This window comes from Anser brachyrhynchus (assembly GCF_964034855.1).
Source record: "Anser brachyrhynchus genome assembly, chromosome: Z".
Lineage (NCBI taxonomy): Eukaryota > Metazoa > Chordata > Aves > Anseriformes > Anatidae > Anser > Anser brachyrhynchus.
Genome location: NC_137697.1, coordinates 66,515,879 through 66,528,933, shown reverse-complemented (window position 1 = coordinate 66,528,933; position 13,055 = coordinate 66,515,879). Strand labels below are relative to the sequence as shown.

At 39.4% G+C, this 13,055-nt stretch overlaps 1 protein-coding gene across 18 annotated transcripts in view; it reads right to left on the bottom strand.

Moving 5' to 3' along the window:
• The window catches only part of LINGO2 (leucine rich repeat and Ig domain containing 2), a 537,865-nt gene that overhangs the window by 140,124 nt on the left and 384,686 nt on the right, over positions 1-13,055 (bottom strand). For 3 of the 18 annotated variants that reach the window (XM_080574199.1, XM_080574186.1, XM_080574201.1), the window contains exons 7-8: positions 10,731-10,786; positions 5,502-5,571 (exon numbers count right to left, since the gene is read on the bottom strand). The exons of 10 other annotated variants lie outside the window; for them this stretch is intronic. Coding sequence is in view for 2 of the 8 variants with exons in the window: in XM_080574201.1 (XP_080430327.1) it covers positions 5,502-5,504 (3 nt within the window). In the remaining 6 variants the exon portion in view is untranslated. Of the gene's footprint in view, positions 1-4,387; positions 4,521-5,501; positions 5,572-10,730; positions 10,787-13,055 lie in introns of all 18 variants that reach the window. 5 more of the 18 variants (XM_080574187.1, XM_080574191.1, XM_080574194.1 and 2 more) reach the window with 3 other exon arrangements.

Below are 13,055 nucleotides of genomic sequence, written 5' to 3'. Positions count from 1 at the left end.
ACCTTCTGTTCACAAACAGTGACGGACTGGTGGGAGATGTGGTGGTCGAGAGCTGTCTTGGGCAGAGTGACCACGAAATGGTTCAGTTCTCTATTCTTGGCGAAGTCAGGAAGGGGACCAGTAAAACTGCTGTCTTGGACTTCTGGAGGGCTGACTTTGAGCTGTCCAGGACACTGGTTGGCAGAGTCCCTTGGGAGGAGGTTCTGAAGGGCAAAGGAGTCCAGGAAGACTGGGCACTCTTCAAGAAGGAAATCTTAATGGCTCAGGAGCGGTTGGTCCCCACATGCCCAAAGACGAGCCGGCGCGGAACTAGACTGGCCTGGCTGAGCAGAGAGTTGTGGCTCGAGCTTAGGAGAAAAAGGAGGGTTTATAATCTTTGGAAAAGAGGGCGGGCTACTCAAGAGGACTATAAGGATGTTGCGAGGCTATGCAGGGACAAAATTAGAAAGGCCAAAGCTCATCTGGAGCTCAATCTGGCTACTGCCGTTAAAGATAACAAAAAACGTTTTTACAAATACATCAACACAAAAAGGAGGACTAAGGAGAATCTCCATCCTTTACTGGATGCGGGGGGAAACTTAGTTACAGAGGATGAGGAAAAGGCTGAGGTGCTCAATGCCTTCTTTGCCTCAGTCTTTAGCGGCAAGACCAGTTGTTCTCTGGATACCCAGTACCCTGAGCTGGTGGAAGGGGATGGGGAACAGGATGTGGCCCTCACTATCCACGAGGAAATGGTTGGCGACCTGCTACAGCACTTGGATGTATGCAAGTCGATGGGGCCGGATGGGATCCACCCGAGGGTACTGAGCGAACTGGCAGAGGAGCTGGCCAAGCCGCTTTCCATCATTTATCGGCAGTCCTGGCTATCAGGGGAGGTCCCAGTTGACTGGCGGCTAGCAAATGTGACGCCCATCTACAAGAAGGGTCGGAGGGTAGACCCGGGGAACTATAGGCCTGTTAGCTTGACCTCAGTGCCAGGGAAGCTCATGGAGCAGATTATCTTGAATGTCATCACGCGGCACTTACAGGGCAACCAGGCAATCAGGCCCAGTCAGCATGGGTTTATGAAAGGTAGGTCCTGCTTGACGAACCTGATCTCCTTCTATGACCAAGTGACGCACTTGGTGGATGAGGGGAAGGCTGTGGATGTGATCTACCTTGACTTCAGTAAGGCTTTTGACACCGTTTCCCACAACATTCTCCTCAAAAAACTGGCTGCTTGTGGCTTGGACTGGTATACGCTTTGTTGGGTTAAAAACTGCCTGGATGGCCGGGCCCAAAGAGTTGTGGTGAATGGAGCCAAATCCAGTTGGAGGCCGGTTACTAGTGGAGTCCCCCAGGGCTCAGTGCTGGGGCCAGTTCTCTTCAATATCTTTATTGATGATCTGGATGAGGGGATCGAGTGCACCCTCAGTAAGTTTGCAGATGACACCAAGTCAGGTGCGTGTGTCGATCTGCTCGAGGGAAGGAAGGCTCTGCAGGAGGATCTGGATAGGCTGGACCGATGGGCTGAGGTCAACTGTATGAAGTTCAACAAGGCCAAGTGTCGGACCCTGCATCTGGGGCGCAACAACCCCAAGCAGGGCTACAGGCTGGGAGAAGAGTGGCTGGAAAGCTGCCTGGCAGAGAAGGACCTGGGAGTATTGGTTGATAGGCAGCTGAATATGAGCCAGCAGTGTGCTCAGGTGGCCAGGAAGGCCAACAGCATCCTGGCTTGCATAAGAAGCAGTGTGGCCAGCAGGTCTAGGGAGGTGATTGTCCCCCTGTACTCGGCTCTGGTGAGGCCGCACCTTGAGTACTGTGTTCAGTTTTGGGCCCCTCGCTACAAGAAGGACATGGAGGTGCTCGAGAGAGTCCAGAGAAGGACAACGAAGGTGGTGCGGGGTCTGGAGAACAAGTCTTACGAGGAGCGGCTGAGGGAGCTGGGGTTGTTTAGCCTGGAGAAGAGGAGGCTCAGGGGAGACCTTATTGCTCTCTATAGGTACCTTAAAGGAGGCTGTAGCGAGGTGGGGGTTGGTCTATTCTCCCACGTGCCTGGTGACAGGACGAGGGGGAATGGGCTAAAGTTGCGCCAGGGGAGGTTTAGGTTGGATGTTAGGAAGAACTTCTTTACTGAAAGGGTTGTTAGGCATTGGAATGGACTGCCCAGGGAGGTGGTTGAGTCGCCATCCCTGGAGGTCTTTAAAAGACGTTTAGATGTAGCCCTTAGTGATATGGTTTAGTGGAGGTCTTGTTAGTGTTAGGACAGAGGTTGGACTAGATGATCTTGGAGGTCTCTTCCAAACTAGACGATTCTGTGATTCTGTGATTCTGTGAACTCTCAACAAAACTCAGGTTGTCAAAAACAGCACAAAGATAAAAAATGCTGTGGTGATAGAGGGTCTGTGACATGTTTCATTCTATTCATACCATTTTCTCATATTTGATGACAACTACAAATTTAGCATGTATATATACTTGCATGGAAATGAAGATATTTGCCAAAGAATCAATATTTCACTTGATCATAGATAAAATCCACGTGTTACAGTTTAGTTCTTTAACTTAGTGGTATACCAATAAAAAAAGAAGCAGGGAAGGATAAAACAAACAAACAAACAAACAAACAAAAAACAAACCAAAAAACAATAATCAAAGTAACTTTCTTCAACCAAGATTGTTCTTAACTGTTCATCAGAACAACATGACATTTCTTTACAGAGCTTCAGAAAGCTTTGAAGATTCATTTTTATACAAGATCAGCTTCAAAGGCTAGTGATGAAATTTGACACCTCTTCAACGCCACATTAGAAGTAGAAATTTGATTTGGGTCAACAATGTTTGAAACCTCTATACCCTGAACATCAAGGCTTGGACTAAAAATCATGACAGTCTCTGTTTTAGCTTCAGTGATGCCATCAAGCGAGCAAGTGCTCTAGAAGGATGTGGAACTAACTAAATCGAGAAAGCCAACTCTGATTCAGAATATAGAACGACTGACTGATGCAGACTTTATAAAAAAGAGGAGACTGTGGTCCTGCTTTATAAAGGCACTAAAACAAATACTAATTTTCAAAACAACAGCTTTCCTTTCATGTTTTAGCTTATCTTCCAAAAGAGTCAAAATTAAGCAGGGACAAGACTGGTGTAGTACATAAAACAAAAACAAAACAAAAGTAATAGTAACAACAAAAAACAAGCTAGACACTATAAGAAACTTGCAAAATTGGGTTCCCCTCAACCAAGAATCTCCATTTAGTCCCCCTTCCAGAATTACCATTTTATATTCCATTCAGCTTCCTCCAGAACCAAGCAGGTCACTGAATAAGCTAAAATCTGTGAGTCTAAGTATTTATGTTTGTAATCACAGAATCAGGAAAAAAGTGCTAATTTAGCTAATTACTTTGACTGTTTAAAGTGTTAATCATTACCACTTAGGCTTTGTTTAACTCCTTAGGTTATGCAGCAATCCTACATAGCAGAATATTATAGCTGAACTCTTTCTAAACTCAGCAACTTTTTCTTATGGTGCTTATGGGTCACATGAGAGCTTATATAGTCTTCAGCACTTTGATTTTAGACCACTGAATTTATTCAGCTCTTGTCTTTAGTGCAACAGAGTTAAATTGCATTAAAGGGACCCTGGACGTGTATAACAGGCAAGTGGAGGGTGACCACAAGAGTTCATTTATGCCACTTCCTCACCCCATCTCCATTCTACACTTCAGAGAATCAACAGAAGTTACAAGCAGCTTCATCATGTTTACTTCAAATGGTAGAAAGGCTTTGCTTTACCTCAAAACACAAAAGCAGGTCTCATATCTCCTGTTTTCACTGCAGGGAGGGAATCCCAAAATTTCTGTTACAGTGAGCACTATGCAGCCAATTTCCCTTGAAATAAACCTTCAGCATTCAGCAAGCATAAACGCTACCTAATAAATGGTACCTATAAATGGATATTTCAAGTGTTGCTATTAATATACAACAATAGCCTACTGAGGTAAGGCTGTATAATCCATGATTCTGCATTTCATAGCCTCAGTGGAACAGTTCTGCAAGATTACTTAGACACTGGACTCATCAATTTTTCAAAAATTAGACATTTCGAGAACCTTTAAAAAAAACAAGTCAGCATGCAGGGAACTGCCTAAGCCCTGTGTCGCAGCTATGTTAAGTAAAGATTACATGTCCTCCCTTATAAAGATTTTAGGCCCATGTTAACTGATTATAAAGAATTTGCAAATTGGCAGGTAAAGAACACCCCTACTATTATTACAGCCCTTTCATAGGCTCTTCTTTAGACAAGGGGAAGAGAAACAAGTCAGTTTCCAAGGTAGTTCTTTAAGACCTCAGAGATTATTAAAAAGGTCTGTGTAAATGTGAAGAAACAAACAAAAGAATAATTCACCTTTGATCAGGAAGGAAACTGACATTTCCTCAAGGATGACTACCAGTCTGCACAGGCTCCTCTGGCTTGTTTCTGTTCTTTACGACTCTCCGCCTCCCCTGCTTGTGAGGTTAGCTGCAAGACTGACCCAACACTGAGAAGAAAGGGAAGCTGGAAGGAACTAACCATCTTTTTCTTCTTTTAATTAGAACATTTTTTTTTTCCCTTTAAACAATCATGGCACAAACCAATAAGCAGAACTAAATTAATGGACCATAAGAGACTTCCTGGATTGAAGTAGGTTGATTGAATAATCAAATTCTAAGTCCTAATGGAAATAATAAACCTTATTCAGTCTAACCTTGCAAAAAGAAAAAAAAAAAAAACTACTTAAAGTTTTTATTGGAGAGATTTTTACATCAAATGCCTAATGAGATGGCAAGCATGGATGAATAATTATTTTTACTTACTGTTCCTATTAAAGAAAAGATGAGCTATAATTCTTTCAGTCAGAAATAAAAACTCTTCCCTAATCATTAACATTAAATAGGCTTTTTAGTTTTTATTCAAAGAAAGCACATTTAAATTGAACTTCAAACAGGCAGAATAAATATCTGTCTTTGTTAGAAGAATGTTTTTCTTACTCTTCTCTTTACAATATTTTTAATTACTTCTAAGGAGTTTAATAGGTATGGTAGAAAAAATTTGACCTTATCCCATAGCAAAAAAAAAAAAAAAGTTAAAAAAATACACAAAACAAACAGAAACCACTCTTTGAAGTGTAACTTAATTGTTTTAAAGCATCAACTGAAAAATAGTTTCAATTTTTCTGTGATAAGAGTAGTACTGTCAGCAACTCTAGAATTTACTGTTGAAGTTAGAAGACAGTCCACATTTTTATATGTTTCCAGGTGAAAAAGTGACACCAACATTGAATAAACTGATTACTAAATCTCAGTATGGAGTAAATATTAACGGAGAAGTATATTAATTATGACTTTAAATAACAAAGGTTTCTTATTTTGTTGAGCTTGATGGCTTTTTAAAGTTACCCTTCAACACTGTAAAGGTTAGAGCTTCTTTTTCCTGTGGTGTCTGTCCTATAGCTTGCATAGAAAGGACTCATGAAACTTACCATCTGTGGTGATTTTTTTTTTTGTTGTTCTATAAAATTAAGCTTCCCAAAAGCTGTCACTCAGGCACAGCTGTAAACCAGATAAGCAATAAGAAAAAATTAGCATGCACATTTTCCATAAAAATTTAGTGCTTTGCTGAGAGTAAAAGGCATACCATCTATTTTTTTTTATCTGCTTAAAATTAACATACTTCGACTTTGTTAAAGTAGATACCATATAGAGTGATGGTGGTATTTTTAGCCACTTTGAATTGAAAAGTTCATTCTTTCTTATCTTAACCAAAAAGCATGTCCAAATTCTTTCAGCTACATTTTTTATTTTATATAACTGGTCAAGGTATTTTTATCACTTACTGTCACTAAAACCCTTATTCTGGAACTAGAGATCTGCCCGTCTGGTTGACAATGGAATTCTATTTCTCCCATTTTATGGTTATGCACAAGAAAACTGACTCATGGGCATACTTCAGAGAAATTCCAGAACCAAGAGTGTAATATCAGCCTGTCTTTAGGCAGAAGAGCTTGCAGAGCTTTTCACGTATTCTGCAGGTGACTGAGATTTCTGCAGAAAGTCCCAGCTGAAATGAACCTCCTTTGTAACCTTTGATGTTCTGTAAAATTCTCAAGCCTTAAAAATGTATTACGCCCAGGTCCTCTATCATTGGTCCTAGCTGGAGAACATCTAAGTTCAGAATGCTTGTTGCATTACCCTAGCACTGCAGAGAGTTTTTTAATGCAATATAATTATCTTCTCCTCACTTATGGATTTTACCCTCTGTAATAGATTTACATCTCTTTCTAAGCTTTCTCTCAAAGCTTTAGAACTGCCTGAAAACACTTTCAAAGCCTTCTTAAATTCTCCTTTGCTGTACTGCTTCACAAAGCCCTAGCATCAATTAGGTACTGCAGAGGTCACTGCCTCATGTATTGATCAGTACTGCCTCGCTGTCTTGTATCCCTCCCTCTTTCCAACTGTTGTCTCATCTTGAATGCACATTGTAAACACCATGGGGAAGAGCATGCTTATTCTTTGCTTGTATACCACCTAGTATGAGAGAGTCCCGGACCATGGCCAAGGTATCAAGGTAGTACAAATCTCAGTATATTACATGAAAAAGGTGTAAGAAGTAAAACACAGCAGAAACACTTTTGAAGTAGGCAATTATTTTTATCTTGAGTTATTTTCACAGGCCCCAAACTGTATAGATTTTGATTCTTTCATATCATTCAAGCAATATGGCTTCTCCCTTCTCCCCAACACCACATTTTCAGAGTTAGAATTATTACCTTCTGTTATTACCAAGTATTTACACCTGCACTGAATTAGTTTTCCCAAAGCAAGCTTCTCTGTAATTCAAATTACAGTGGAAGAATAAAAGTAGAACTGCAGCTGTCTGACACAGAAAATGATCACAGAATAATTTTATACTTCCTCTACTCACATACATTGGGATCATCTTGCCACCTTGAAATTCTCACTGAATGGTACTGAGGTAGCCGTGGTGACCATGAGGAACTGCTAGAACAACCAGATACCACCAGAAAACATGTTCCCAAACCTTGTCGCTTGTACTAACCATGCTGTATGTCAACTTATGTCATGTTTCATTAGAGGGAGTGATAGTGGCACAAGAACCATATACTTTTATGGTACCAAATATAGGTCTGTGATGTAGCGGTGACCTTTAGAAGACCCATATAACTTCTGTCATTTGAAAATATGTTTTAGCTAGGACAGAAGATCTAGGTTTGAACAAACAAAGGGTTAGTCTCAGGAGTAAAACAGATTTTTGGGGGGAAGTTTGAAGGATGACATTAACTGAATGGCGCAAGAAAATTTAGGTATATTATTCCAGGAGGAAGGAAAACAAGAGGAGTTGTTTCAAAAAGATTAAGGGTTTGATGAATATTATGCTGCCACCTTGATTTTTTTCACTAACTTCAGTGAGCTTTTAATAAAGAAAGCTGACCAGGCACATAGTATGACAGATAATCAACACAACCAAAGTTTACAAAATCGTAGCCCTCATCCATGAAAGTGACTGGTTTTAAAAATTCAAGAGTTTCAGGAAAATTCAGGAGAGTTTCAAGAAATTCAGAAAAGAAATGGCCAGCATGGAAAAATAAAGGAACAAGATCCTATTACTAAGGGAAGTATGAAGCAAGACTAGAGCTCCATTTGTACATGTGTGCGTGTGATGAGGACTGAGCAACAGGCAAGGAAGTGGTGGGAAGGTGCCACTGCTTCTGTCACCAGGCCTTTCTGAGACCTTCTTTTTCTTCCTTCCCCATTCGCAGCTCAAAGAGCAAACAAAAATAAAGCACTGGAAATGGAAGGAGTGGAAAGGGAGCCAGAAGGAAAATTTTGGAATTAAAAGGCAATAACCTATAAGAATATTTCTGCAAGTACTCCTTATTTTTGATTGTTTTTTTTTTTTTTTTTCTTCACTTTAACGTGTACAGTAAGAGTCTTAAGAAGCTGGCTGCCTTCATTTTAATATAAGGCAGAGAAAAGAATATGCTGCTTCTTATAGCTCATTAAAAAATATCTTCTAGGAATATATTTCTTTTTCCAGGGGAAGAACAGTCTGTGGAGATTAACATCCATCTCAACAGAGAGCCTTGTTAGTGAAGTATGAAAATAAATCATATTTCTGCAGCACGATGAAAGCTGTGAGCTACAACACAGAACATCTTTTTCAAACCATTTTTCCACCCCATCTTTATTCTCACTGACTTACCAACCACAAGAAAGCTTACACAATGAATATAAATCATATCCAGGAGGAATTTCTCTCTTTCCTAAAGGCTGGGAGCAGGCACATACATGTTGTTTTATTCTTCAAACAATGTGATGAATATTTTATGAGCTATGAAGCTCAGCAACTTCCATGAAAGAGACACCAAAGGAAGGCTGAGACTCTGCCCTCCCCTTTCCTTTCCCTTGGTTCCTTGCCCGCTCTTCAAAATTAACTTTTGCGTGCGTGAGAAGCAGGACAGACTGTGGTCATACATACCTCCAGGAAATGAATGACTATAACTTTTACTGTGTCACGTATTTGAAAGAGAAGAAGGCAAAGGATTTTTGCAGCAAATTCATATGCTCTTAACTCTGTTTGGTGATGGGGAGTGGAGCCAAGGGAGGTGGTGGCTAATGTTGTCCCAGGACAGAAAGTATTAATGCTGTACTGAGAGCATGAGAAGGCAAAGTTTCAGATCACTTTTGACAAAGCTCATGAGATACATTACACAACAGATTGCAAAAATTGTGTGTTTGGATTTCCTTAAGTACCATGTTTTTTCCCCGGTGTTCAGAAAAACATTTTTCTTTTTTTTCTGCCAGCTTAGCTTTGAGTCACAGAAACCTACTGAAGTTCATAAAACATAGATATTTCAGACCTGATTCTTCCCTACTAAGCAACTCATGCATGATTTATGTCTGTACAAAGCGGATGTAAGAGAACAAGACTGAACTGATTGCATTTTATACCTGCTTTTATCTGGATATAAAGGACTGCATAAATAGCAGAATATGAACTATCAGGGCCATTATCTTAAATGAGCAGTGGAAGGATCTCTTTTTCCAAACCTTAGTCCATGCTGTCAGACTGGAAGTCTACTCATCACCACACTATGAGGAGAAGAGTTTTTTGTTTGTTTATTTTTAATGGTTGTAGAGGTAAAACAAAACTAAAGGAAACAACATACACCTTTCCTTTCAGACTGGACAAGGAAACTGATGGCCTTCCTAGTGTGAAACGTGGCGTCTGGTTCAGACATTTTTTTGCGTACAAGTATTGTTTGACTACTGAGCTGAGGTAAATAAACGATGAGGTCATGGAAAGAGACTTTCAACCTAAGAGTGGCAGGACTTGGCTTTATGAGTGGAAATAAGAGATGTTAGTTAAGATTCTCAGGCTTTAAGATTTGGGCACTTGCAGCCCCAAAACCTCTTTAATAATAAATGATGCAACAGGGAGACTAACAGGACAGAAAAGAGATGATGGAAAATGTGAGCATGACTGAGGCCAGCAATGCAAAGTACGCTGCCTTTATTGCATGACTACACGTGCCTTCCTGAGACAAAAAGTGACACAGCAAAGATAGCTCCTATAGACATAGTAAAGATAGCCCTTGTAGACATACCTATCACTTCTCCTAGTCTTTCACATTTTAAGATTCTTAATGAAAATATTCTTCAGCGGATACTTAATCAAAACCAGCATGAGTTTCCTAAGCCAGAGTTCAGTTCCAGTCCACAGATTTGTTCACAAAAGTACTGCTTAAGTCACAAGCAAGAATAACTGTCAAGAAATAAAGCTTGAGAGATGAAAATGAACAATTTATGTTCCAATCTGTGTTTATGGTGTGCTGTTGTATCAGAGACTTCTGAACATCTTGCTGATGAAGTTGATATAAATCCTTTTTATTCTCTTAGAGAGGACAAAAAATTGGAATTCACTCTTTCCTCTTCTTATTCTTCAGCCACTCAAAATACAGTGACACTTAAAGCTTATTATACTTCTTAAAAATTTTAGTTTAAAACAAAACAAAAACAAAAAAACATCCAGCCTTGAATTTCCATGCACTTGACAGAGACCAAAGTAGAGAGGAAGTAAAAGAAAGAAAAACAATAGATAAAGAATGACCTGAGTCACCAAAAATACTGTTTAATCTTATTTGTCACTCCTGATCCATTACTGCCAACCAGAAATCATTCAGCACTATATAAGATTAAGCAGAAATTAGTTGAATTGCTATTATTCCATCAAAAGATATCAAAAATCCATTCTGGGATGAGGCAATAAAATTGTTAAAATAGATATTTAACTTAGTTTTCAAACCATAACTGTTTTTAATATTCTAAATGCTGTATTATGGCGTATCTGCTTGGCTATGAAAGTTCAGTTTCAGTGAGCAGAGCTATTAGACAAGAAGCTTATGCCTATTTATATTCTTATAAGGCCTAACATAGGTTAGTTTCTCGTTTTTACCCTGCTGCATTTTTTTAGGAGTAAATCATGCCTAAAGGCATAGAAAATATGAAATTCAAGACAATAAGAAATAAAATGAGACAGCATCTCTCTGGAGCAGAAAAGAAAAAGGCAAGGTAATATATTGAAGGAAAATATTTTTGACCTAATAAAATGCATTAAAATAGATCCAGTAAATCTGCACTTTAATTTTAGAAGCTAGTGGTAAGAAGTCTTCAAAAGATTCTGAAAATACCTTGGTAGGTCAGCCCAGTGGTGTATCTAAGGTCACTATTCTCTTTCTGGAAGTGTCTGTAAACAGAACAAAAAATAAAGGATACTTTCTGCAGTTGTGTTTTCCTAGCATCTATAATCAGTGGATTTGTGCATCCCTGACTGTTCCCTCCTATTCAGACGTTTGCTGAGACAAATGTAGACTAATTCTTTCAAAGAACATTTCAGTAATTTTAGGTGCTACAAACCAGACTTTGACTTAAAATTGTTTTCTTGGGAGGGGGGGGATTGTTTTGTTCTGACATTGATGTTAATTATTTTTACTGTTACCTGTTTGGTACATTATGTAAAGCAAATAAATATTGGTAGAAGAACAATACAGTGTTATGTTTGATATTATGTTTATTTTAATTAAAAAAAATGATGAAATTATTATGTTCCACTCTCTTGCATGCTGTTCTATTGTTATTTCTATTACCCTTAAGAGAGACAACATATCTACCTAAAATAATGATAAGTTGCAATATATATATACACATAAAATCAGCCTCAAATGCTCTGAGGCTTTTTAAAGTTTGATTTTTTTTTCTGTTACACAAAAATGAAAATACAATGCGATCCTTTTTTTTTCCAAAAGAATTTGAAGCTCAAATCCTGCTTAGTTTTACTATACAGCAAAGTATTTTCCTTCTCAAGACATTCTTTTTAATTTTATTAGGTTTCATTTTGCAATAAAATACTGGCAAATGTAACCAGAGATACCAGAATCTTGCTTTTGAAAACAATGAAATTACGTTTAGAAAACCTTGATAGTTGCATCATATAAATACAACAGAGGAACTGGAAAGATGACAGCAGTATCATGGGTTGTATTCAGAAGTGTCTCTAAGGGTGAATTTTTCCGTGATTTTTCAAACATCTTTTAAAGCGTAACAGAAACCTGTCTGCAAAACCAACCATTTTACGAACATTTCACTGTGAAAAAAACAAAAGCCATAGAAAATCAGTGGCCTTCCCCTCACTCCCAGCAGAGTCAATGCTCCTAAATACAGCATCAAGCTACTGTCAAGTTACACTCAGGCTAACGTCAAGTTAACAGAAAGATGCCTGCTAATGTTCTCTACACTTCTGAATATCAGTCTCCAAGACAGCATTAAAAAACCTGCAGCTACCTGCTGAAAGGCTTTCATAAATATTACCTCCCTCTTTGTGTGCGATGCAGGTGGCCTAAAGCCACTCTGTGTCCTCAGGCCACACAGTAGAAAAAGCTCTGCAAAGGGGCAGGTGGCAGCTGGGCTGACTGCATCTGGGCCTCCCTGCTCATACTTCTCTGTTGTTGTATTAAACAGCTGCCTTAAGCACATGAGGAAGCACAGGAAGGCCAAAGATCTTTTTAGAAATGAGAATTTGAAGGCATAGATGGCTTTATTGCCAGGTAATGACATATGGAGCTTTTTACCTCTAGATAACTGCATGAAATTGCCTGAGGTCAGCAATGACTGAAAATTGTGACAATTAGACGGCTGCTTTGTGGCCTATAGGAAATGAATTTGTGGCCTCATTCCAGTTCTCTATCATAAAACAATTACAGTTAATGCTGATTGACATCCTTGATTGCAGCCATGGCTGAGAGGCCAAGGCTGAATGAGCCTTGAAAATAAACTGCCCTTCAACCCACAAAAGTCAATCCTCCCAGTCAGAGGTGAGGCTCATGCTGGACAGAGAAAAACGCTTCTCTTTTCCCTCGCTCTGCATATAGAAAGTTTGTCTCTCCTACAAAACACAGCGCCTTCACTGCCACCACTTAAAACGACATTAAAAAGGCGAGTCCTCTAGGAGAGTTCGGGTAAAACATATTACATATTACTCTATTGCTTGCATTTCAGACACATGCAAGATTTCAAGCAGCGAGGTCCTATTGTGCTAAGTGCTGTGCAGACACAGTACCAGACAGCCCCCTCTCCAAATCACTTGCTATCAAAACAAATGGGACAGATGTGGACAGCAAGAAGCATTATTGCCAGTTTTTGACAGACGGGGCATGAGGTTTGGTGAGCCTAAGGTCACACAGGTACTGCATGGCAGAGCAAGGCGCTGAAGCAGAGCGTGGGGTCACGGCTCTAAAAGAGATTTAAAGTTGAATAAAAGAGGGCAGTTCTGCATCACAGAGACACTTATCTGTACAATTTGCTGATTTCCTACAGTGGTAATAAGAAAAGGAACTTGTGGTACTACAGAAACGAAACTGTGCATAAGCATCCATGCAGTTTGGTACTGTTCTTGCATCACAATGGAAATCAGGAAGGTTTTGAGATTAAATCTGGAATTAAGAACAAATTAAATTCCT